Source organism: Sinocyclocheilus grahami, unplaced genomic scaffold (assembly GCF_001515645.1).
Source record: "Sinocyclocheilus grahami isolate Dianchi unplaced genomic scaffold, SAMN03320097.WGS_v1.1 scaffold31.1, whole genome shotgun sequence".
NCBI lineage: Eukaryota > Metazoa > Chordata > Actinopteri > Cypriniformes > Cyprinidae > Sinocyclocheilus > Sinocyclocheilus grahami.
Window position 1 is genome coordinate 40,488 of NW_015505210.1, and position 23,800 is coordinate 64,287.

The 23,800-nt window shown below is 35.9% G+C and overlaps 2 protein-coding genes across 2 annotated transcripts in view; one reads left to right on the forward strand and one right to left on the reverse strand.

Annotated features, from left to right (window-relative positions):
- Nucleotides 1-6,738, forward strand: part of LOC107573330 (calcium and integrin-binding family member 2-like) — a 28,167-nt gene extending 21,429 nt beyond the window's left edge. Inside the window, exons 4-6 of the mRNA XM_016259773.1 lie at nucleotides 3,836-3,983; nucleotides 4,181-4,376; nucleotides 6,030-6,738. Of these exons, the coding sequence (XP_016115259.1) occupies nucleotides 3,836-3,983; nucleotides 4,181-4,376; nucleotides 6,030-6,051 (366 nt within the window). The 3' untranslated portion in view covers nucleotides 6,052-6,738. The remainder of the gene's footprint in view (nucleotides 1-3,835; nucleotides 3,984-4,180; nucleotides 4,377-6,029) is intronic.
- A 6,952-nt stretch (nucleotides 6,739-13,690) lies between these two features.
- LOC107575686 (uncharacterized) lies at nucleotides 13,691-18,318 on the reverse strand. Its single transcript, XM_016262041.1, has 8 exons — nucleotides 18,161-18,318; nucleotides 17,083-17,222; nucleotides 16,453-16,616; nucleotides 15,879-15,968; nucleotides 15,405-15,570; nucleotides 14,737-14,898; nucleotides 13,908-14,567; nucleotides 13,691-13,735 (listed from the first exon to the last, which is right to left on the reverse strand). Exons 1-8 carry the CDS (start codon nucleotides 18,306-18,308, stop codon nucleotides 13,691-13,693), a joined length of 1,575 nt encoding a protein of 524 aa, XP_016117527.1. The 5' UTR covers nucleotides 18,309-18,318.
- Nucleotides 18,319-23,800: the final 5,482 nt, after the last annotated feature.

Here is a 23,800-nt window from a genome sequence, read left to right on the forward strand (position 1 = left end):
CCAGAATGAGCCCCATTATGTCCCCCTTGCTGGAGACATATTTTTACCACCCTCTAAAGCCGTCAGATGGATAAAGGAGCTATAAACCCAACCCTAGGAGGTGGATGATACTGATGGAGACCACTCAATCTGGGATTGATGAGGCTACGACAGCTTCCAGTTTGCAAAGATCTTCTCAGCCTTCATAAACACAAATCTCTGTCCCCTTCAGTCTGATAATTAGCCTTTTTGTGCAAAAGTGGACTGATTTAACACATCAGAGCATTAGAGGGCTGTTTACTTGACATCTGCCAGTACAAATGCCTTTGAGTTTTTTGACATTACTCATGGATGGATGTTTTCTATGATGTTACTCTTAAGGAAATCTAATCTCATTTTCTTCAAGTCGAATGAATCCAATCCAATTTCAGATTCTGAATGTTCCTAAACCTTGCAATCCGATTTCATGTTCATTTACATTTGCATGTATTTCAAACAAAACATATATCTAAGACATATCTAAAAAAAATTATTAAATATAAAAATAAGATGAAATGTATGTCAGACAAGATTTTTTTTATCAAAGAGTTTGGTTCCAAAACACGATAAACACCTTTTTTTAATTAATTTTTTTATTGAGTTTCTGCCAAAATCAGTATTGTTTCTGCTCGGTATTGAAAAGTAAATTTTTTATTTTACGCAAAATGCGATATATGGGTTTTTCTGTCATGTTTTCTCCCTTTCTTTACAATCCGCGACAAACGCCAGTCTCCCTTCTCTTCAGAATGTGATATATCCGCTCAACCGATCACAGCGCACCATTCCACGCACTCTAGACAGTAATGGCGGTGCTTTGAATACATCCGGCATCCTAGTTTTCCTCATCTATTTTGTACTTTGTGATCAACAAACAAACTTAGGGCTGCACGATAAATCGCATGTGATTGTCATGCGCATCTCGTCAGTAAAGCCGGTTCTGTGATTAATAGTAAATCTCCATCACGTGCTTTCAGATGGAGCGGCATTTAATACACGTAGAGCCATAGATCACTGCTATATCGCGTTCATAATTGCAGATGAGTCGCATTCGATTATGAACGCGATATTGCGTAGCTTGTCAGTAGTGTAAGTGTTTTTATTAATGCCATTAATGTTTTTGTTAATACAGCATATAGCACTAGTCAACTAAATGAATGTAACATGGCAAAGATGAATGCACTTTTGGAAGTTGAATGTAAGGGAAATGTCATTTTGGAATTTCTGTGGTTTAATGTGATATTGTTGTTCGTGTATGTTCATGATGAAATGTTTAGAATATGTAAGACGTAAAACAAATGTAAATATGAATCACGGCACTGCACAAATGCGCAAGGTATTTTTGAAACAAATTAAGAAAATAGTCAGATTCAAACTTATACATGCTTGATTTTTTTCTGATCTTCACCATATAATCCGATTGAAGTTTCATTTGATAGTGGTATTTATTTACATGAAGGTTATTCAGTCCGATTAAATCATCAATCCAATTACTAACAGATTATTTGGTTGCATGTAAATGTAGCTAATGTGAAATCATGCTTGAAGTTCCTTCAAGTTGAACTGTGGTGTGCTATGGCTCATGCTTAGGACTTGAACAAACCCCTAACCTGCAGTAACAAATTCAGAACTGTTTGTGTTACTAACATAACTTATACCTCAAATCCTATGTGTATAATTTGCTATTTTGACCTTGCGAATAGTAAAATGGGCACAAACATATCACTTGGGATGGTTGTATTTATAATTATGCACAGGATGGTGAGTGTTTAAAGCAGAACTGAGACATCAGGGTTGATCCTGCTCTGTTGTGTTCATCTTACTGTTCCCAGAGCTGTTGAGTCAGCTAGTAGCACGGGGCATAAAAATTCCTTTAGGCCAATAGCCAGTAAGAAATATATGGGCGCCAGTTTGGGGAGTCAGCCTTTCTACATTTTATACATGACTCACTCAGCAGAACTCCCTCTGCTGCACACATGCTTATGTCCAGCCACACATTTGTACTCAATGGCCAGGCCTAGACATAATCTGCAGATGTTTTCTGCATGTACTTTGGTTTTTAAGGGAAAATGTATTAATTAATTAATTAATTTTTAAAATATTTCAAAGGATAGCATGGTATTATATGGTTTCCATGGTATTTTTATGGTGACTCCATTGTACCTTTTTTCTTGTTCTATCAAATAAAAAATCACAGATTTCCATACAAATATCCAGATAAATTTTGTATAGTGTTGTTACTGTTAACTAAAACTATTGCAGTAATTTTGCAGTCATTGAAATTAAGCTCAAATAAAATAGATAAATTAAGTTGAAGTACTGAAAATACTAAAACTAAAATAAAAATAAAAATAAAAATTAAAGTTGAATTTAAATTAAAAAAAAGAAAAACTAATAAAAATGACGAAAGCACATAACAAATTTGCTAAAACTTAAAAACTGAAATGAAAACTGAGAATATTAAAATATATCAAAATATTACTAAATACAAAGTTCTGTCATAAAACTCTAGATGGTGAAGGCCAATAAGTTCTCAGTCGGACATAATGACATCATTGTTCACATGGCGCAGCTGACTGGTTTCTTTTTGTATCAACAGCCAATGAGCTTGCTGCTCAACTTTCAAATACTCAGCTAATGCTCGCTGTAGCCATTGCAGCATGCTTCAGAAAACCCTCCACCTTCCCCAACTCCACCTGTATAGATCTGCGACGGGGTGATTTAATGTATGTTAAATATGGAGGTTATTTCATATATGTATGTGCAGCAGCAGTATTTCCTACATGCTCACACCAGCATGTCTGTGGATGTATTTGCAGTAGAATGTCTCGGCACTTGCTCTGCCGCAGCAGCATAGGCGGAGGGTGAACCAACTCCAGGGTAAGGCTAAAAGCAGCCAAATGTATTAAACATCATAAACCCATCTTTTTAGGCAAGAACCAGACACGGGTGTCATGTAGGCTAAAAAAATGTGTAATGGGACTGAATTTGTATTTAACGTGATTACAATTTTAAAAAAACATTAGAAATTGATAATTATATAACGTTTCCTTTCCACGGTCATTCAAACAGCGAATAAATTATATATAGAAAGTGACATTATCACTAACATTAATCTATCGCGAGTTTAAGCACTCTCAAAAAAACAAAACTATTATTATAATCACTGAAGCTGTATACACTGTGAAATGAATCTCTTACATTGTACGTACAGCTGCGCTTTGTTGTTTATGATGAGAGAATTCGCAAGAGTCTGGAATTCAGTCAGCAAACGCACTCAACAAAGCTGATGAGTTTGAACGATGACTCGTCTGAACACTTCTGATTGGCCATTACATTCCTAAGCTCAACAGAATTGTGTGTGATTGGTTAAAATGCGCAACACTGTAAAAAAGCCTAAAATGACATACGGTGCAACATGAGCAGATTTTAATTTAATGCCGCAATCGGCACTGTCTATTCATATTCACTTTGTTAGCAACAGACATAATAGATTTCATTTATTTGTGCAGGGGCATTTTTGTCCAATTTAGTGCTATTTTTGCCATAAGTTCCCGTGGCCAGGGGAAAGCTAAGCCTTCCCCAGCCTTTCACACGCTCCGCCTATGAGCAGCAGCGTAGCAGATCTATTCCGCCAAGACCAAACACATTAACACTGCCATGTATATACCCATGCTAAACTCCCCAAGAGTTGTCATGACAGAAATAATATAATAGTAAATGGAGCATACTAAAATTACACTGATGTTGCAGCCTCTCTAGTTCTTTTCATAGTATAATCCTTATAAACCTAATAAAACATTCAATTTCTGTTTTCTAGGAGAATCCATTCAGGAATCGTATTGTGGAATCGTTTTCTGAAGACGGCCAGGGAAACCTCAGCTTCAACGACTTTGTGGACATGTTTTCAGTTCTCAGCGAAACGGCTCCCAGAGAACTGAAAGCCATTTATGCTTTTAAAATATACGGTAAAAGTTATTTTTTTATTGATTCATGTACAATCCACAAGAACAAAAATATATAAAAAAAATTACAGTTATTGTCACACTGCACAGTCTTAGGGGATGTAATAAATATTTATATTGCAACTTTAATAAACGGTGCAGCAGCTTTATAACATGAACGCCTTTTGTGGTTAATACTTATCTTCTTGTTTTGTTCTTAGACTTCAATGTGGATAATTACATCTGCAAGGAGGACTTAGAAAAGACTCTAAACAGGTTAACGAAGGAGGAACTAACACCAGAGGAGGTTAATCTGGTGTGTGAGAAGGCCATTGAGGAGGCCGACCTGGATGGAGACAGCAAGCTCTCCTTTGCCGACTTTGAGAACATGATCTCCAGGGCTCCTGACTTTCTAAGGTAAGAACAATGGATATGATAAAGTGACTTATTTCCTCAGATGTATTCTAATCAGAGTTCAGCTTTGCTGTTATTACTAAAAATTATAGTAACTAAGATGGTGGAGAATGCGGGCAAAATTCTCATTATAAATATTTCATTCATCACTGACATATACTGAATAAAACAGTAAAATCTAATTAAAAAATGTTAGCTTAGCAACATGCTAACATCAAAATCACTGACATAAATCTATTGAATCTATTAAAGTAAATTGCGTGTGGAGTCTACACTATTTGTATGATGTATAGATTTGCTGCTTATGTAGATTTTTCCAAAACAGTTGTTTATTATCTTTTCTTTTCAGTTACCATAATGTCTTAGCATAATGTCTGCTGCTTATGTACTAGATTGTACTCACTAGATTTGCACACTAATGATGCTCATCCTCTTAGTAGGAGTTAATGTGTTCATATCAGACATACTATGTCTTTATCAGTGTAAAGCCAGTTATGCTAGTTGCTAACATTCTGGTTAGGTCTTTACTCTGGAGGCACACCAATTTGGCTGCGGTGCGCTTAAATATGCTTTATGGGGCAAGAGTTCTTCTGTTTGGCTTTTACAGGCCTTTTTGGATTGCACAGCTGTGCCTCACTGACCACATGATTGAGAGGGACAGGAAGGTTTTGTACCATCATTTGGAGACCTGGATGCCAAACAAATCTAAAATTGCTTTCATCAGCTCTCAGTCAAAGAGAGAATTACTTTCTTGAACACTCATAGAAAGATAACGTGGAAGGGATTTATGCCCTTAGCATTCTGCTGACTGTACTTTTTTGTTATTTAAAGGTGGAGTGTGTCATTTCTGCACTAATGAATTACAAAAAAAATTACAGTGCTTGTATGACTCAGCAATTTGCCATTTTATCGGGACTTTGTATCCCTAAATCAGATCTCATAGACTCATTCATTATAGGGTTTGAGGATAAACGGTGCTACAAGAGACACATTTAATTATGTTTCAGTTTGTTTTAATCTGTTGTGCTTCTTACCTCAAATAATTAATTGAAGTGCTGTTGCATATTCACTGGGTGGCCAATTCACTAAACACTTATGCCACTTTTGCACATGGTATTTCAACACAAAAACCTGTCTTATTCACTGGCCACTCACAGTCCAGCTTAACCAGGTGCTAAATGCTGTAAACTCTATATGCCATCCAGATGTTTGGGAGTAATGGCTGTTTTGCATCACATGAATAAAGTACATTTTACAATAGAAAACTGTTGTTTTAAATTGTATTAAAATTTGATGATATTACATACATATTTTACTATATTGTTGCTCAAATAAATGCAGCCTTGGTGAACAAAAGATACTTCATTCAAAAACATTTTAAAAAACCTTACGACCTCAAACCTTTGAATGGTAATATACATATTATTTTTCTAATAACAAACAAACAACTAAATAAGCAAACTAGCTATATATACACAATATTTGGCCATTTTTGTGCCAATACCTGATGATGCAAGTTTCTTTAGTGAATCAGGTGTGGGGAAAAAACAGAAAACATACAGGGTGAAAGGGTGTAATTTGGTTTTGACTGGTCCTTATGTTTTTATCTCTAGTCTAATATGCTGTTTCTCTCTTTGTCGTCTTTCTGTACTGCAGCACCTTCCATATACGAATCTGAAATGGCTTCAATGGAAGACACCAATGCTGATGTTCCTTGAACAGACAAGTCCACATCGGATGATAAATGTCTACTGTTGTTTTCCTTTCATTTTCGGAAGCACACTTGACAGGATTACAGACAAATGCATGGCTGTTTCTTCACCAATGAAAAGTTTGGATCAGAAATCCCTTGTGTTTTCAGAGAGAGGAAATAGAAGGTTGAGGCCTTTTGTGGGTTTGACCCACACACCTCATCCTGGAGTAAAACTAATGCGGATGTAAACCACTTTTATGGGCTTCTACCATTGTCCGTGGCACATTGGACACAAATTTAACTCACTCTCCCACTTATAAAACTTTTATTTGGGATCAAATAAATCATGGGAAGGGGCAAACTAACTGGTCGAGAGAGTGAGAGAGGGCCACAAGCACATTATTGGTATTAACACCACTGAGACTATGCAATCTTTCTCCATAAAATGCATGAATTAGATTACGTTCCCCACATTTTCCCGTATCCTAATGTCCCTACAGCTTCACCTTTCACAAACTAAATGCTTATAGAACTGGAGCATGACGACAATCATATCTAAATGTTCTCCAGTTGAATGAAGGGCTCTGTCATCACATGTTCTCTAATTGTCTTCTCTGTCATTTACTCTCCATGTATTTGTCCCGCCCGCTGATCCCTCTATCCCTTCTGTCCTAACTTGAGGTGTTAGTGTCAAACTGTCTCTTACCTTTTTTTCGGTATTTGATGTGATAGAGGGCATTTGACTTTTAATAAAGATTTTCTGTCAATTGTTGGCTGAGTGCATCTCTTGATATTTTGAGGTTAATGCTTGATTTTGGTAACAATATATATTATTTAAAGGGACAGTTCACCCAAAAATTCCGTCATCATTTATTCACTCTCATGTCATTTCAAACCCGTATCATGTTCTTTCTTCCGTGGAACACAAAGGCTGCGTTTACACTTGGCATAAACATGCGATCACCGTGATCTGATCAAGCAGATCGGATCATCAGTCAATCAGGACACGGTGCATTTATACTTGGCAACATCAGCTGACTTCTCGATCTGGATAACCGATCGGATCTGTATTTCCCGTGCAATATTTAAATAAGTTATTTGTAAAGTCGCAAAGTCGACCTGAAGTGGTGGGTTTTCTTTTGAAAACTATTTTCAGTCACGGGACATTTTACAAATCAAAATAAATGTACGAGTCTCACTAGTGCTCTGTTCTTACGACAGATCGGGAGAGAGGGGGTGGCATTTTGCGTGATGTCGACCTGCGATTGCAGACACGATGGCTGGATTGCGTTTACATTACACTGAGATCCGATCACAATGCGTCCTCAACTACCTCTGGAGCAGGACACGCTGATCGGATAACATTCCGATCAGAAGCGCGTTTACACTTGTCTTTTGAAAGTGTATGTGGTGACATCCGGATACAGGTCGCATGTTAATGCCAAGTGTAAACACAGCCAAAAGGAGAAATTACAAAGAATGTTTATGCCACTCTTCCAAAAAGGACAAAAATCACCACAAACAGTAGTCCATGTTGCAGTGTTCCGAAGCTTTTTTGAGGGACAGCTCATAATTTATGATGCAATTAGCGGACAATTTTGACATCTGCTGTAGCTCTTAAATCTCATTTGCGTTCCATTTTGAGAATTAAAGGGATAGTTGACCTCAAAATGAAAAGTCAGTCATCATTTACTCACCCTCACATTTATTTTTTGTGTAATGCAAAAGAAGACATTTAAGAAAATGTTTTTTGTTTATACAATGAAAGTTGGAACAACATGGGCGTATTATCGGGACAGTCTAATTAAATACTGTAATCTAATAAATACTGTAAGAGAAGCTTTTTGATTTTTTTATAATAAATATTTGAACTGTACATTGTTGCATATTTGAATATCATTTTAGCCAGTCCCCAGTCATGGCCCTGGTTATTGTTTTGTTCTCTTCTTGTTCTAGTTCAAGCCCCATGCAGCTGTGAACCAGCCTTAACAATAAAGATGGGCAACAATGATTCTTCAGCCTATCCTGTCGTATTCCACTTTAATGACTCTTTAAGCTGAATGAGATAGTTAGGAGCAGCGCTGCCTCAGCACTCGCATGATTATACACAGCACGCTTTGAGCCCGGTAAATCTCTACCCAGAGATGCACAGAGCTGTCCTTGGCCATATTAGTTCAGCTGATGATTTACAGGGTCAGACACTTTCTGTCCTTATAGGAGGGTCCAACACTATTTCAAATGCATTACATTGTTTTTGCAAGGAGATATGGCTTAAAATGTAAATGCATATGTTGTACTTTGTTTTGGGGGATCTGTTTATTATTATTACACTTTGGGTTGCCAGGGGATTGCTATTTGGTTGTCAGAATATTCTGGGAGTTTGCTGTGGCATTGCTATTTGGATGCTAGTCTGTTTTGGATGGTTGCTAGGCCAGAGTCCCACATATATATATATAAGTCAATATATATATATATGTGTGTAAATATATATAAAGGATTATGGAGGCCACTGTGCTCTGAAATGGTATGGTGTCTCACATTGTTTTCATCATTAGACAAGTATTTTGACACACATACCAGAAACAATTAAAATTTACTTTAAAATAAATAAAAATGCACTTAGACCTTTGTTAATGGTCAAAAGATCCCATTTGCTGGGCTTACGTAAACCATGAAAATGCTTCTTAGACATAAAACAAGGCATGCCTGGATGAATTGGTGAGGGACCGTTTTGGCGATTTCACAGTGGTGTGCAGTCATTAGGGATAACGCCGCCTGCGCTAATATGCAGTTAATTCCTCATCCCGTTACCTCCAACTCTCTTTATGAGGACTGTATGAAAAACTCCAGTGGGATGTAAGTGCTGATGATGCGCCTCCGTTAATTACGCCTCTCACCCTGAGCATCTGCTGATTTAGATGTGCTTCTGTTCCAGTCTGATACAGCCACTCAGGCTGCTGACAGTAATGTAGGCATTAGAGCACTGATTCTTCTGGACGAAGGGCATAAAATGGGATGCCGGTGACTCACATATGCGCAGCGGTTCACGCACACACTCGCTTTTCTGGCCTTGGCTGCCCTCTAATCTTATTAGCTCACTGATGTTTGCCAGTATGGCATCCCAAGAGTTTCAAAACAATCAATTTCAGTGTTTTTTAGGAGCCAGTTCGATAACAACGGCAAGGTTTATATCAGTATTACTGGATGTGTTCAAGTAATGGCTTTTTGTCAGGCAAACGTGGTACGCTAATCTACTGATCAATAAAGATAAACAAGGAAACACAATACGTTCGTTTGAGTCTGCAAACACAAGTTTTACACAATGCTTTTACATCCAATTTGGAGCTTTACCATTAGCATTCCAAATGTCTATTTTGCCACAGTAGCTATATGCGAACATGATTTAGCATAGTAGCATGTGTTTCTGGATAAGTGGGTTTAACCGAAATCACCCTCCTATTACCTATTCCCTACACTAGTCCATTAATATAGTCCACAGTGACTGAAAACGAGTGTGCAAATCTGGAAACGTGTTTGTTTAAACCTTAATTAAACAATTGATAACCATTTGATTAACTCAAGATCCGTTTACACCAAGGATGATAACAATAAAGATATATAACTATATAAAGATAGTTTTAAATGATTGTGACAGAGGAACGATATCATTGGAATCACTTTCAGAACAATGTTTTCCAACTGACAATAAAAAAGCATTGGCAGCTAATCAGAATCCACCCAAATTTAAAAAAGCTTGAATGTTTAAAGTGGCAGACGACAAAACAGAACATTAGCATTAATTGGTTATTGTTATCTTTATAGTTATCACTTTAGTGTAAACAGGCCTTTACTGTACATCTGTATGATTCCACTATGGACACCATCTACTGCCGAAATGTGGGAATTAATTCGGCGCAACCCTCACGGTGCATTATGGGTATTCTTTAACCATTGAGTCTAAATTGGCTGTTATTGCCATGATTTGTGGGATTGATTGAATGCACTCAATAATGTCCACTGGTTTCGGAGACCACTACAGATGGCTGTCCCCTTAATTATTACACTATATAAGGGTATAGGTAGCAATTTTGGTCACAGCTGTAACAGCATTCCTATCAACCAATCAAATTTTAGGTCCACATTAACAGATAAGCATAGCATTATGATGGTCAAGAGCTGCATCCGAAATCACATACTGAGTAGGTACTATTTGATGAGGAACGAACTTTGCAACTTGTAAAGAAGCAAGTTCTATATGTAGTGTGAATGTGTGTAGTAGGAACGCAATTGGGACGTACTATATTCATTATGTTGTCATTATTATGTGAGACACCAGTGTCAAGGTTTATGTTAATAGGTAAGCGTTGCATTATGGTGGTCAAGAGCTGCGTCCGAAATCACATACTGAGTAGGTACTACATTTGATGAGGAACAAACTTTGCAACTGTTCTATATAGTATGATTGTGTGTAGTATGAGAGAAATGTGGACCTACTTTTTTCGCCATGTTGACCTACAGTTACGTTGCTTTACTGCCATTCACAACTCTTCTCCCATGGCCTCATGGGAATTTTAAAGTGTCCATTGGATGTGAATTTCATAACGCCAGTGAAATTAGTAGATTATCCAGGTAATACAAATCAATACTACAAATTCACACATACTAATCTTTCATATACTGCTTTTCACCTACTATAGGGAAGTATGCATATTTGGCTAAAAGGTTTAACTGGTTAGCTTAGGCTGGTCCTTTGCTGGTTTATGCTGGTCCTTTGCCAGCACATGACCAGCATAAACCGGCAAAGGACCAGCTTAAACCAGCAAAGGACCAGTTTAAACCAGCATAAACAACAAAGGACCAGCTTAAACCAGCATCACAGTGTCAAAACATACCTAACCAGCATATGCTGTTTTTTTCAACAGGGAGACATATTGCAGATGAGCAAACACTCTAAAAAATACATCTTGCAGATGTAAATGCAGACGTCAAATAGACATCTCTGTGATGTGCGTGTGCTATCAGGGAACTGGTGAGTTACGCTGCTGTAGCTTTCTATTTATTCATTAATGATGCTTGCTAAGCTATTAGCAACCAGCTAATACTAAACTGCTTTAGCTTTCTGTTAATGCATTAATGATTCTTTCTAAGCTATTGACAAAAAGCAATACTCATAGCATCACTGGTGAGTCACATCAAATGCTAGCTTTCTTTTTATTCATAAATGATGCTTGCCAAGCTATTGAGAACTAGCTAATGCTCATGACATGATCAAGGGGAGTCATATTATCTGTAAACAGATTTAGCTTTCTATTAATTCATTAATGGTGCTTGCTAAGCTATTAGCAACAGCTAATGATCAGTTAAGACCAGCTAGAAACCATCTTGTTTTCAGACTCAAATGAGCTGGCCCCGACAACACTGCTAGCTATCGTACGTCACATCCTGTAGAAGAATAAGCTTAGGCAACATAAAACAACTGTGTCTGGTCAACAAAGGACAACCAAAGAACATTAATGTTCTGCTTCTGTTGGCTCAGAGTATTTTTTTTTTTAAAGCCAAATTGTGTATATAGTAAGAGTATTTTTTATTTTTTTTTAAAAGCCAAATTGTGTATATAGTAGGCTATATACGCATTCCTGTATTGATAACATATGGATTTAAATTATAGTACTATTGATCACAATAATCAGGTACAACTACACATTAATTATCATTTCCTAGAAACTTACACACATCACAAACAAACTTCCTGACTCCCTACAGAGAGTAGAGGTGATATCCTCATGTGATTTATGTCTGGAAACAATTTATAGCGACCTTTCTGACTCCTTGGAGAAGCAAGACTGATTTGCACACTTACGCACAAACTCAAGGGACCAAAAGGTGTCTGACAAGATCTTCATGTAAAAGGGGACAATAAAGCTGCCAGCAGTGACTGATCTGGTTTTTGTGGGCAGCAGAAATCGTAAATAAGAGAGTCATCACAGAGACAGCAGAACTTCAGGCAGATTTAGGCAGGCAGACGAGAGATGGTCTACAAAGTGTGTCCTCTGTACCACACATCATACACTGTGTGTATGATGAATAGCATCTTCCAGCAGAGCTAATGTGGCTAAACCAGCATCCCAGCGTCAAAACATACCTAACCAGCATATGCTGTTTTTTTCAACTGGGCTATAGGACGTTTCCTATCAGATGTCAGATAGACGTTTAGAAAATGTCTTTAAGATGTTTATGATTTAGAATGTATGTAAAACTGACATCTTAGAGACGTCTATCAGATGTTTGTACACAGGAGATGCTTTCCAGATTAAGCGACCTTTAACAGATATCTTGCAGACGTACGTGTGCTATCTGGGTTATGCTATGAGTATTAGCTGGTTGCTAATAGTTTAGCAAACACTATTCAAGAATAAACAGAGAGCTAAGCAGTGACTTACCTCAGTCATATTGTGTGAGTATTAGCTGGTTGTTAATAGCAAAAGCAATGAACAGAAAGCTAGTTTACAGATAATGCGACTCAGCCATGAGTAGTTGGTTGCTAAAAGCTTAGAAAGCCATTAATAAATAAACAGAAAGCTAAAGCAGTTTACAGATTATGTGACTCATCTACTTTAAGTCATGTTATGAGTATTAGCTGGTTGCTAATAGCTTAGCAAGCACCATTTATGAATAAGTAGATTATAACATAGTGTATATACAGTATATACAGTATATATATATATATATATATATATATATATATATATATATATATATATATATATATTTATTTATTTATTTATTTATTTTTTGTATTAAGGACTGATGCACAGATGTAGTGCACAGATGTAGCCTACTCTGCTAGAATTGTTAGCTATTCTGCCTACACAAGAAACATGATTTTAAAAAATCTGTTTTAAATAGTATTTATTTATGTGTGTGAAGTGTTTCTGCTGGAAATCTGTCATTCGACATTGCTAATATTCAGTGAAAGACCATAAAAGCAGGACACACTGACATAATTTGTTTTATTGGTTCCAAAAGTTGTACTGAGTCTCGTAAAGACAGATATGTTCCTTCGCAGATGGTCTCTGTTACTGGCAGGTAAAGTAATTTTGAAGACTGTAAAGTTTAACAGCTTAATTCCCACTCTGTATATTAATAATTATATTCACGGTAAATAAAGTTGAGATGAAACAAGAATTGTTGTACAATAGGCCTAGTGGTGCTTTTTATCAAGAAAATATGATGAAGGATTTGCAAATCCTAAAGTCACTCCTAAAAATGGCACAGGCTGACTATTCAAAATATAATAATTTTATTACATATCATATACATAAAATTCCTTTTCTTAAAAGAAAAGTTCCAATAAACTACCGTGATTCTAGTTTACATCAGGAAAAAGACAACCTATATATTTTTATTTAGTTAATAAATATTTTTAACACATGAAATTATTTTAAAAGTATCACAAAATATTTCACATATAGACATACAAAAATCCAGTGGAAAAAAAAAAGCTGTACTATTCTAGTATTCAAAAATCAGAAATAGCTTCAGTGGATGGAAGTACGTTTTGTTAACTGTTCTTCATTAGTGTAATGTTATGATTCACGTCAGTGATGATGTTCATCTGAAGAGGTTATTTTTTCCAGTATTCGGGGGACAGCCATTTCCATTTCTCAGTCTATAGGAAACAACATGTAGGTTATTAAAATTATTTTCAGATAACCTGTCATAATCATCACAGTGTTTCTTAATATTAAATATTATGTTCCACTTAGCATTTTGAAACATAATAATGGAAACATTAACGTGTTTATGCTGAGCAATTTTCCATATATCACATCAACACTCACCTTAAGGGGCCGGGCAGATAAAATCTGCTTGGGTTTTAAGTCTGCTAGCGTTTCATAGGTATTAGTGTGTGTCTCTTCTGCTCTCGCTGTAGACCGTGAGTCTGGAATCTGCTCGTATGTGTCGTCAACCCGAAAGTGATTTGGGACGGGTTCAAGAGGCACCTCGGCATACATAGCATCACTTTCCTGCATGTTGACCTTTGACATTCTGGTCCCTGCCATATTTTGGTTGCCATGTGTTCCGGCTAATTGATAAACAGATGAATTACATAGTATTTCCAGGCTGTTGCTAAAACCTGGATTGCTGAGCTGTTCTCTCTGCATGTGGGGAGAGAGTTGAGGTTGGCTTCTTCTATTAAAGTGTCCTTCTACTTCACTGTTGTCATCCAGGAATGGCAGGGATTGGCTTCTGCAGTTTGGCACTAGGAGCTCAGAGTAAATGGTTCCTTGGTTTGCGGCGGGACCTTTCTGTAGCCTCGGGGCTCGGGATTCCCCTCGAGAAGCTATAAGTGAAATGTCTTTGCCCTCTGTGGGCATTCTGGCCCTTTCTTTGGGCTTCTGCAGGTCTATTGCTGTGTACAGGACATTTTCTGGGCTGGCCTTTCCTTCTATGGAGGCGGCTTTCAGAGGAGGGCCTTTTCTTGGCACTGGTGGCACTGCCTGTGGAAAGCAATCATAATTATCCAGATGTGAAGCCATAGTCAGACGTTTAAACACTTTAATTTACTAACAGTTAAATAAATGAAGTATGCATAGAAATTTTTTTTTAAATTAAATAAAAAACAATCATTTCAAATTGAATTTAAATGAAATGGCAAATGTGACATACGGGTGTGTTTCTGTGTCCTTTGGGTGGCAGGGCAGGAGGTTGCAGTGTCTCGTGTTTTTTTTTGCATTGGTCGTCCCAACTATACTTTGCAGCTTTAACATTCACTCCTGGCTTCTCCCTCAGGTCAAAATTAATCACATCATACAGCTCGCTTGTGGACGACTGCAACACAACAGCACATTCAAGATCAGATATGCACAGAAAAATAAATAAATAAATAATATGCTTGCCTTAGCAATTATTTAAGGAGGGACAGATACAATATAATGAATATAAGCATACTATTCTATTGAAAGAAATCTCTTATGCTAACCAAGGATGCATTTATTTAAACAAAAATATAGTAAAAACATAAATATTGTGACATATTTTTACAATTTAATGTGACTGTTTTCCATTTGATTATATATTATAAAATGTCATTTATTCCTGTGATGCAGATTTATTATTATTATCAGTTGCTGCTTAATATTTTGTGGAAACTGTGATTTGTTTTTCAGGATTCTTTGATGAATAGAACGTTCTGAAGAACAGCATTTATTTGAAATAGAAATATTTTGTAACATTATAAATGTCACTTTTGATCAATTTAATGCGTCCTTGCTAAATAAAACGTTTCCATAAACAATCCTATATTTTTATTAAAATGATTATTATTATAAATTCACCTCAAAGCATGAGAGTGTCAGATATTCTCCAAACGGTTCAATGGGTCTGGTCTTGTAATATTCGATGAGGCTGGTGAGAGTATCATGCATCTCTGTGTCGCCCGTCACAATAAAACGTCCATCTTTATTCTGATTGATGACAAAGTGCCGACATCGATCACGACCTCTATAAAACAATTATTTACACTGTTAAAATGAATTTAAAAAGACAGTATATTCAATTAAATAATATTTGTAAACATTTTTAAATCATTTAAAGAATTATTTACAATCATTATTTACATTAAGCTAAAGATTAACCCCAGAAAATGCTGATATTCAACCAGAATTTTGCATTTTAAAAGTTTCCTCCTGTGCGTAAAGGAAATGCAAATATCTGGGTTATTTGTGAGAAATAAAAAAACAATGCTAAATTGTACTCCAGCAAATTACTAATGACTTTTGCAGCCCTTATTTTGAGTGAGAAACACTCACTTATATGACAGAATGTATCCAGTGGCTTTATCACTGAGCCGAATGAGGAAACAGCCCAGTTCCTTGTCTTTCAGATGCTCCTCTGCATCCCTGCGAAACACAAAACCACAGGGAATTATGAAAGCGGCCCAACTTTGAATATTGCTTACATAACAAGATTATGAAACCGAAAAGTACACATATAACACTTCGGAAACTTAAAAACTTGAAAATGAAGGTTCCAAAAGGGGGTTTTCACAGCAATGCCATGGAAGAACCATTTTTGGTTCCCCAAGTAACTTTTCTTTGAAAAGTTTTTAAAAGAGACATTTTTAAGAACATTTTAAAAATCCGAAGAACCTTTTTCTAGGTTCCTCATGAAACCAGATGCCAATAACGAACCTTTGTTTTTAAGGTGGCTATAGATTCAAATAACCTCATATTTTTAATCAACAAGACACCTTCTGAAATAAACAAGCACATAAAATGACTTTTTCTCAGAAGAGATTAAAAAGTTAAATAAAGCTGCCGTAGCATCACATAACAGATAGTATCGCTTAAAAAAAAACATCTGTTGCCCCTTCCAAATTCTTACTTTCTGCTGATAAATCCTTGGAACCATTCGGGGAAGTTGCCGTTGTGGAGAATTAGAGGTGCCTGGGTCTCTGTAAACCATTTCAGGGCCAGTTCCCTCAGTCTGCTCTCAGTGCTTTCCTGGACGTCTCCTGCAGGCTGGCTGTGGTCCATTCTCACACGCTCCTGTGTCAATATAGAAAGGCAGATGAGACAACGCACTGGACAGCCAATGCCACCGGCTTTGACACTGCAGGTCCACACCGACAGCCTCATTTGCCTATTTTCCCGGCGACGTCATAAAACACCCGTGGCTGTTTCAACAGAGCCATTGTTCTTGTTTATCACGCCAGAGCCGAGTCAGTCTGACATGGTTACATTTTACTGCAGCAGGTACCTTTCTCAGGGTAAGCGAAACAGCCTGAGGTCATGTAAATTTCCCATGAATTTTGTGTATCGCTACATCTGTGCTTGCCAACCCACTTTGTAATTTTAAATGATCTCGGAAGTTTCAATTAGATCACAGTACAGCTGCGTAAAAATAGATTCCCTGATGGGAAATGACTTCATACATCCAGTAAAAGTCACCTTGACTGATGGATTCCATTGCAGTGACATTTAGGCATGATTTAAGTGTCCAAATTCCATGTACCTTTAAGCGAAACATCAGGCAGGAGTGGAACCTGTGAGGTTTGGGCCTCCTCTGGTCCATCGGATGTGCTCTTGTGAGGTAGTTATGCTGCGATTTAGAGCTGTACTGTCTTTTGCAGTGTCCGCTGGTCCATAGAGATCCTGTGAATGGACAAAATGTAAAACTATCAGTTCACTTCACTTTTTTATAGGTTCTTTTTTTCTTTTTATTTATTCATAGGCAATATTCATTAAATATTTAAAATAAATAGAAAATGACTAATATATCAGCAAATAACCACAGGTTTATATATTAATTTAGTTAGTTTCTCTTCTGTGGACGACATCTAGGCTATACAAAATCTATTGTTTTTATTATTATTATTTTTACATTTTCTTCTTATTGATTGATTTACTGACTGAGATTTTTGCTTTTTAAACATTTAATAGATTTTTAAAGAAAATTACTCAATGACGGAAGAGCAGGTTCTTTTTTCTTTTTCTCATTTATGTATGTATTTATATTTATACGTTAAATTATTAAATTAAAATATTTTTGTGTACGTGCATTAAATTGTTTATGTACTTAAAGTTATGTGGAAAGTTTTTGTAGTACTTTTGAGTGTTTTTAGAATTTTGTTTATTCATTTATTTAATGCTTAGATTACATTTTTACGTACTTTTATTTATGTGGAGTATTTTAGTGCCCTTAACTTACTTGCTTACTTACTTTATTTATTTGTTTGTTAAAATTGTATATGCCTAAACTTATGTGAATAATTTTTTGTATCTTTATTTATTTATTTAATGCTTAAAATAAATTAAATAATACATGTTTATGTAAAGTTATGTGAATTATTTTAGGGGGTTTTTGTGACTAAATTATAAAATTAAATAAAATTAAGTAAAATTAAATTAAATAAAAACAAATTTGTATCTTTAATTTCACACTACCACACAATTTATTGCTATATTCACAAGTAATTGTTGAACAAATATTAAACATAGTATCATACCTAAATAATTCATTAAAAAATGGAGATTAAAAATCCTTTAGTTTAAACCATCGTACAGTCTGCAACATAGAAAGCCATACGTACCTGTTGGTGTGCGCTGATCCGTGCAGTGTGATTTGAGTGTCATGTTGCTCAAGATTAAAACTGTCCTCAGCCTCTCACGTGCCTGATATAGTTCTGAAGAGCAGGAGGATGTTCTGAAGGTGTCTTGACTGTTATACCTCGCTGACATTCACCTCACAAATTGTTCCATACAGAGCTTGGAAAAACAGAGTGTTATAGAGAGGGTAAGACACTCAGGTCACGTATGAATGACAGCGCGAGGGAGGGAAGGAAAAACACAAACATTCTCACACAGATCACAGCTTACAGTTTCCTGAAGAGAAATGGAACACAGAGAGGAAAGAAATGTGGTCTCACTGCACACACACACACACACACACACACACACACACACACTTTCTGTTTGTATGGTGGGTTATATACTTGCAGGAAGTCATGTAAACTTCAAGAAGCTGCATAGTGGCAAATGTAATTTATTTGCTTATTTATCTATATATATATTTTTAAATATATCACATAAATATTTATGTAAATATAAGTGAATTTTGATATTTCAGCCACACTTGAAAATTAACTAAATGAATATAATGTCATTTATAATTAATTAAAATAAAAACAAATTAAATATATTTTATTGATCTGTAACATTTAATTTATAATTTTAATATAATCTTTAATACATTTTATATAGATATAAATAAATATCTATTTATTTGTATTTTTTATTTCTGATTCTGATATAAATGCATTTATATAATACAATTATTTATAATACAATAAAATAAAATAAATAGATTATCACACTATTTATGGCTGAAAGTACTACATAAAATCTTCAAATCAGTTTTTGAAATCAGTTACATGGAAATCAGTGTCCCCAGTGGCATCATGTTGGTACAGAGGTCGTCAGTGTGGCAGCACAGGATCAGTAACTGAGTCATCAGGGTTAAAGTGTGTGTACTGTAGCGCTGTGGTTTTTGCCCAGGCTGGTCTGATCTGCTCTCCCCACCCCTCACACGTGGGACAACAGCCTCCTCAGAAAGAGTGTGTGTCACGCCTGTGGACAGGGTTTTCCTGAGACCTTCCATGCAGTGTCTCTGCGGCGGCTTCATCAATACAGAGTGGGACCGCTGTACTCTACAGTATATCAACGGTTTGATCTGTCATAGTTTAGGGACTGTACTCATTTTCCTTATTTGGTGTTGGTGAATCACTTACAGTACAATAACATATAAACAACAATATGGTATGGGATAGTTCACACAAAGATGAAAATTCTGTCTACTCACCCTTGTATCATTTCAACCCCAATTTTTTCTCTTCCATGAGGCACAAAAGCCTTTCGTTTTTAGCTTTAAGACTCTAGTTTGTGTGACAGTATAGACACCTACAGTCTTCCTAACTTCCTGTAATGTTGAAAACGTGGAATTGTTCTTGTGACTAATAAGCCCTGCTTCAAAAAGCCTTCATCAGTTGTGCTGTGGAGGAGTTGCTTTGAACAATTTGTCCTGTTGACTGTGTCAAAATCATTTTTACATATAATTTGTCTTCAGCCAGATCAGTTTAGTGAATCATCACGGCTTTGGACTTCAGATAAATAATGTGGTCGATAGTTTAATAAAAGATCAACGCTGATACACTTCTGTTCAAAAGTTTGGGGTTGGTAAGATTTCTTGAAAGAAGTCTCTTATGGTCACCATTTAATTAAAAAATACAGTAAAAACTAAAATATTGTGGAAAATGATTGCAGTTCTAAATAGCTGTGTTCTATTTGCATATATGTTCAAATGTAATTTATTCCTGTGATGTAAAGCTGTAGTTTCAGCATCATTACTCCAGTCTTCAGTGTCACATGATCCTTGAGAAATCATTTGCTGCTCAAGAAACATTTATTATCTTATCCATGATACAATTTTGCAGGATTCTTAGATGAATAGAAAGTTCAAAAGAACAACATTTATTTGAAAGCGACACCTTTCATGACAATAAAAATGTCTTTACTTTTAAACAATTTAATGCATCCATGCTGAATAAAATTATTAATATCTTTAAAAAAAATCTAATTCTAAATCTAAAAGGCACAATATTTTTTTAATTAAAATATCCAAAAACCACAGTGTTATATATTTTGCTGACTTGTGTACTTGCATTATTCCAAATGTTTCGAAGAATGTTTAAATCAAGAGAAATAAGCAATTTTAACTAGTGACACGGACCGTTTCCATAGTGTCATTGTGTCGCCTGCCAATGACGTCATACACCCTCGATTTCCGTATCTAGTATGATAAAACAGCACTGCTTTACCCTACATACGCACGACCGGAAGGAGTGGAAGCGCTAAAGTGTGGCATAATAAAAGCTCTGCTGCTTTCGAGCCGTCGTTTTGCTTCGATGGCTTTCCGCCTCACTCTGCTTTATACTATGATATTAATAAATCTTTAATACATTAGCTCATCCATGAACATGATTTCTGCCCGAGTCTCGTCGGATTGCGTCGGCTGTGGGGATGAAGACGACAACTCCCATGATTCCACACTAAGTCACGGCGTCATCAAACTACGCCTTTATTTCTTTGTTTGTTTTGAATACGCGCCCTCTAGCGGTGAAAACTTACATATTGTACCTTTATTGATCAGGATTTGCCTTGTCCTTGAAGATTTTACTTGCTGAAAGGATAATGATCCCATTATGACAAAGTTTTTGATTTATGAAATAGTTCATTATTTTAAAAATGGACACACAATGTTAAAAGGGTCCATTAGCCTATATCAAATAAAATCAATCAATAATTCAAATAAATAAATAAATAAAGACAAGATGTGTGCTTATATTTATGTGTTACTTGACATTTCTCTGTAATTATCTGTCAAATTTACTAGGAATTTCTGAGTGAAATAATTTCTACACACCAAAATAAATAATAATGATGATAAAAAAATAAAAATTAAGCATCAGCTATTTATTGTTGAAGTCATCAAAGTCACGTATACAGTATGAGGGAAACAAATGATACACTTGTTGCTGAATGACCCACTTGAACCTCAACGGATCGAGGCCAGAAGTTTAAACACGAAGGTAAAAGGAAAAAGACACTTATATGCGAGACGCTGTGGAGGAATAGAAGTCAGACAGAGTGACATTTCAGAAAGGTCAGATAGACGTCTGTTTACAGCGGAGAATGTCAGAGTGACGGTTACGTCTGTTTGCTGCAGATTTGTGTGCCAGCTTTAAAGATCTGAATCTTTTAAGACAACCACCACACGAATAAAAGGAAAAACAAGCTAAAAATAATTTGGCATTAGACATTAGCATTTAAAGTGTGCATTTTAACAACAAACAAGCAAATAAAAAAATAATATTTTTTTAAAATAATATGGTAGCTTATATTTTGTTATAATATGTAAAAATACATCTAGATTCATGCATTCATTCTGCTGATGAACGCTAAAAACAACAGTCAATCAGAATCTACTGACTTTAATTAAAGAGCTCAAAAGTTATCGAGCGTTGTTGTGTTTTATCATTCATTATGGAAAACGTATTGGTGAAAATGCTAATATATTTTGTTATAGTTATCGTTCATGATGTGAACGGTCCTTTATACTGTGAATTGATCATTGCTGTTTATGCCAAATAAATAATTAGGTTGGCTTGAGAAAGCCAGCCTACTGATATCCTACTTAAGCTACTTAAGGCTGGTTTTTAAAACACTAGGCATCATACACTTACCGACTTTGTAATAGAGGAAAACAGAGGAAAACTGGCCATCATACACTAACTACACGACCACACTACCAGACGCTAAAATCGTTCCGATCACAACAAACTCATGCAGAACTCATGCAGAAACTTGTTGCTGGGGGTAATGTGACAAATACAAAAAAAATATGCTATCAACATGCTAACAACATGCCAATCATGCCGGAAACATGGTAGCAACCTGTTAACATCATGCTAATCATGCCAGAAACATGCTTGCAACATGTTAACATCATGCTAATCATGCCAGAAACATGCTTGCAACATGTTAACATCATGCTAATCATGCCAGAAACATGATAGCAGCATGTTAACATCATGCTAACTATGTAGAAACGTGCTACCAACATGCTAATCATGTTAAAACCATTTTACTGACATGCTACCAACATGTCAGTAAATCTATAAATCTATCTATCTATCTGTCTGTCTGTTTGTCTGTCTGTCTATCTATCTATCTGTCTGTCTGTCTGTCTGTCTGTTTATCTATCTATCTGTCTGTCTGTCTGTCTGTCTGTTTCAAACTTTTCAAGCTTTTAAACTACTTCAAATTTTCAGGCTACGCTTTCTCAAGCCAACCTAAAGTTTGTCTTGACAAACTTTTTTATCTAGTGTTTCAATTGTTTACCATTTTATTAGGCTATGGGTTTCTATTACCGTTTTTCCAACGTTGAATATACCAGTTTGTAATTTGACTTGCGTCAGTCAGTGTAGTGGCAGGTGTCACCTTCAGGAAAGCTCATGAGTGACTTGCGGTGCAGGAAACCAAAGTGTTCCCCTATCTCTTTTCATCTCAGACAAACTGTTAGAGCGGCAGTCATGGCAACCGCAGATATTTCGTTGACATGGAAACACACAGTTTAACTGATTACAAGCTAAAGGTAATGTTTCATCATTCTGACAAAGTGAAGTGTGAAGCTGGACATCAGATACGGAGATATGGAGGCTCTGCTGAAAGTGTGTCAGACTTTTTGCCAACGGTCAGAACCATTAAATGGTTTCAGTCTCATCATGTGATGCGAGTGGAATCATACAGCCCTCTCATCACTTTCACTAATGTGACTTAAGCAGGGAGAGTGGGAGGTATGCAATCAGGAGCCCATTTAGGAAAAAAGAAGAGGGGAAATGTGCAAAAGATAAATGGTAGCCTATCTTTGCTGTTATCACGCTAAATATATCACTTATGTTATGCTATGTTATTACAGGGCAACAACATTATTTTTTCTGTCCAACTAGCTTACATAACCACACAGTAAAATGTGATTTTGTGATCTAGTGTTTTTTGATACATATATATATATATAAACGTAACATCACTCACTTTATTCATGTTTTTACTGGACAGTTGTGCAGTACATTTGCAGTAGCCCATTGTATTTATTTAATATATACATTTAAATATATACTTTTGTAATCATTTAAATATATACATTTAAATAAAAAAGCAAAATTTATGTTAGATTAGTTTTCTTTAGGGGTGGCAGAAGAGGTGGTTCGCCCAGGGGCCAGGGCACCATGCAAGCTAGAACCGCCACTGAACATAAATATCTCAATATAATCATAATATGTCAAACAAGCATATCAGTTAAAACAGCACACAGCAGCAGTTAAATTAAAACCATATAATGAAAAAATATATAATATAAATATATAATAAAATATATAATGAAATATATGACTCTTTTGCGCCGCCTAACGGTTATCCTGAGAGACAACGGCAAAATATGCTTGTGATACCTAGCAGTTCAATAATAATAATAATAATAAATTATTATATTTGACTTTATTATAAAGTAAAATATAATAATAATGTCCGGCTTCACACTTCACTTTTTTCAGAATGATGAAATGTTCATTTTTGCTTGAAATCAGTTAAACTGTGCGTTTCCATTATAACTACAG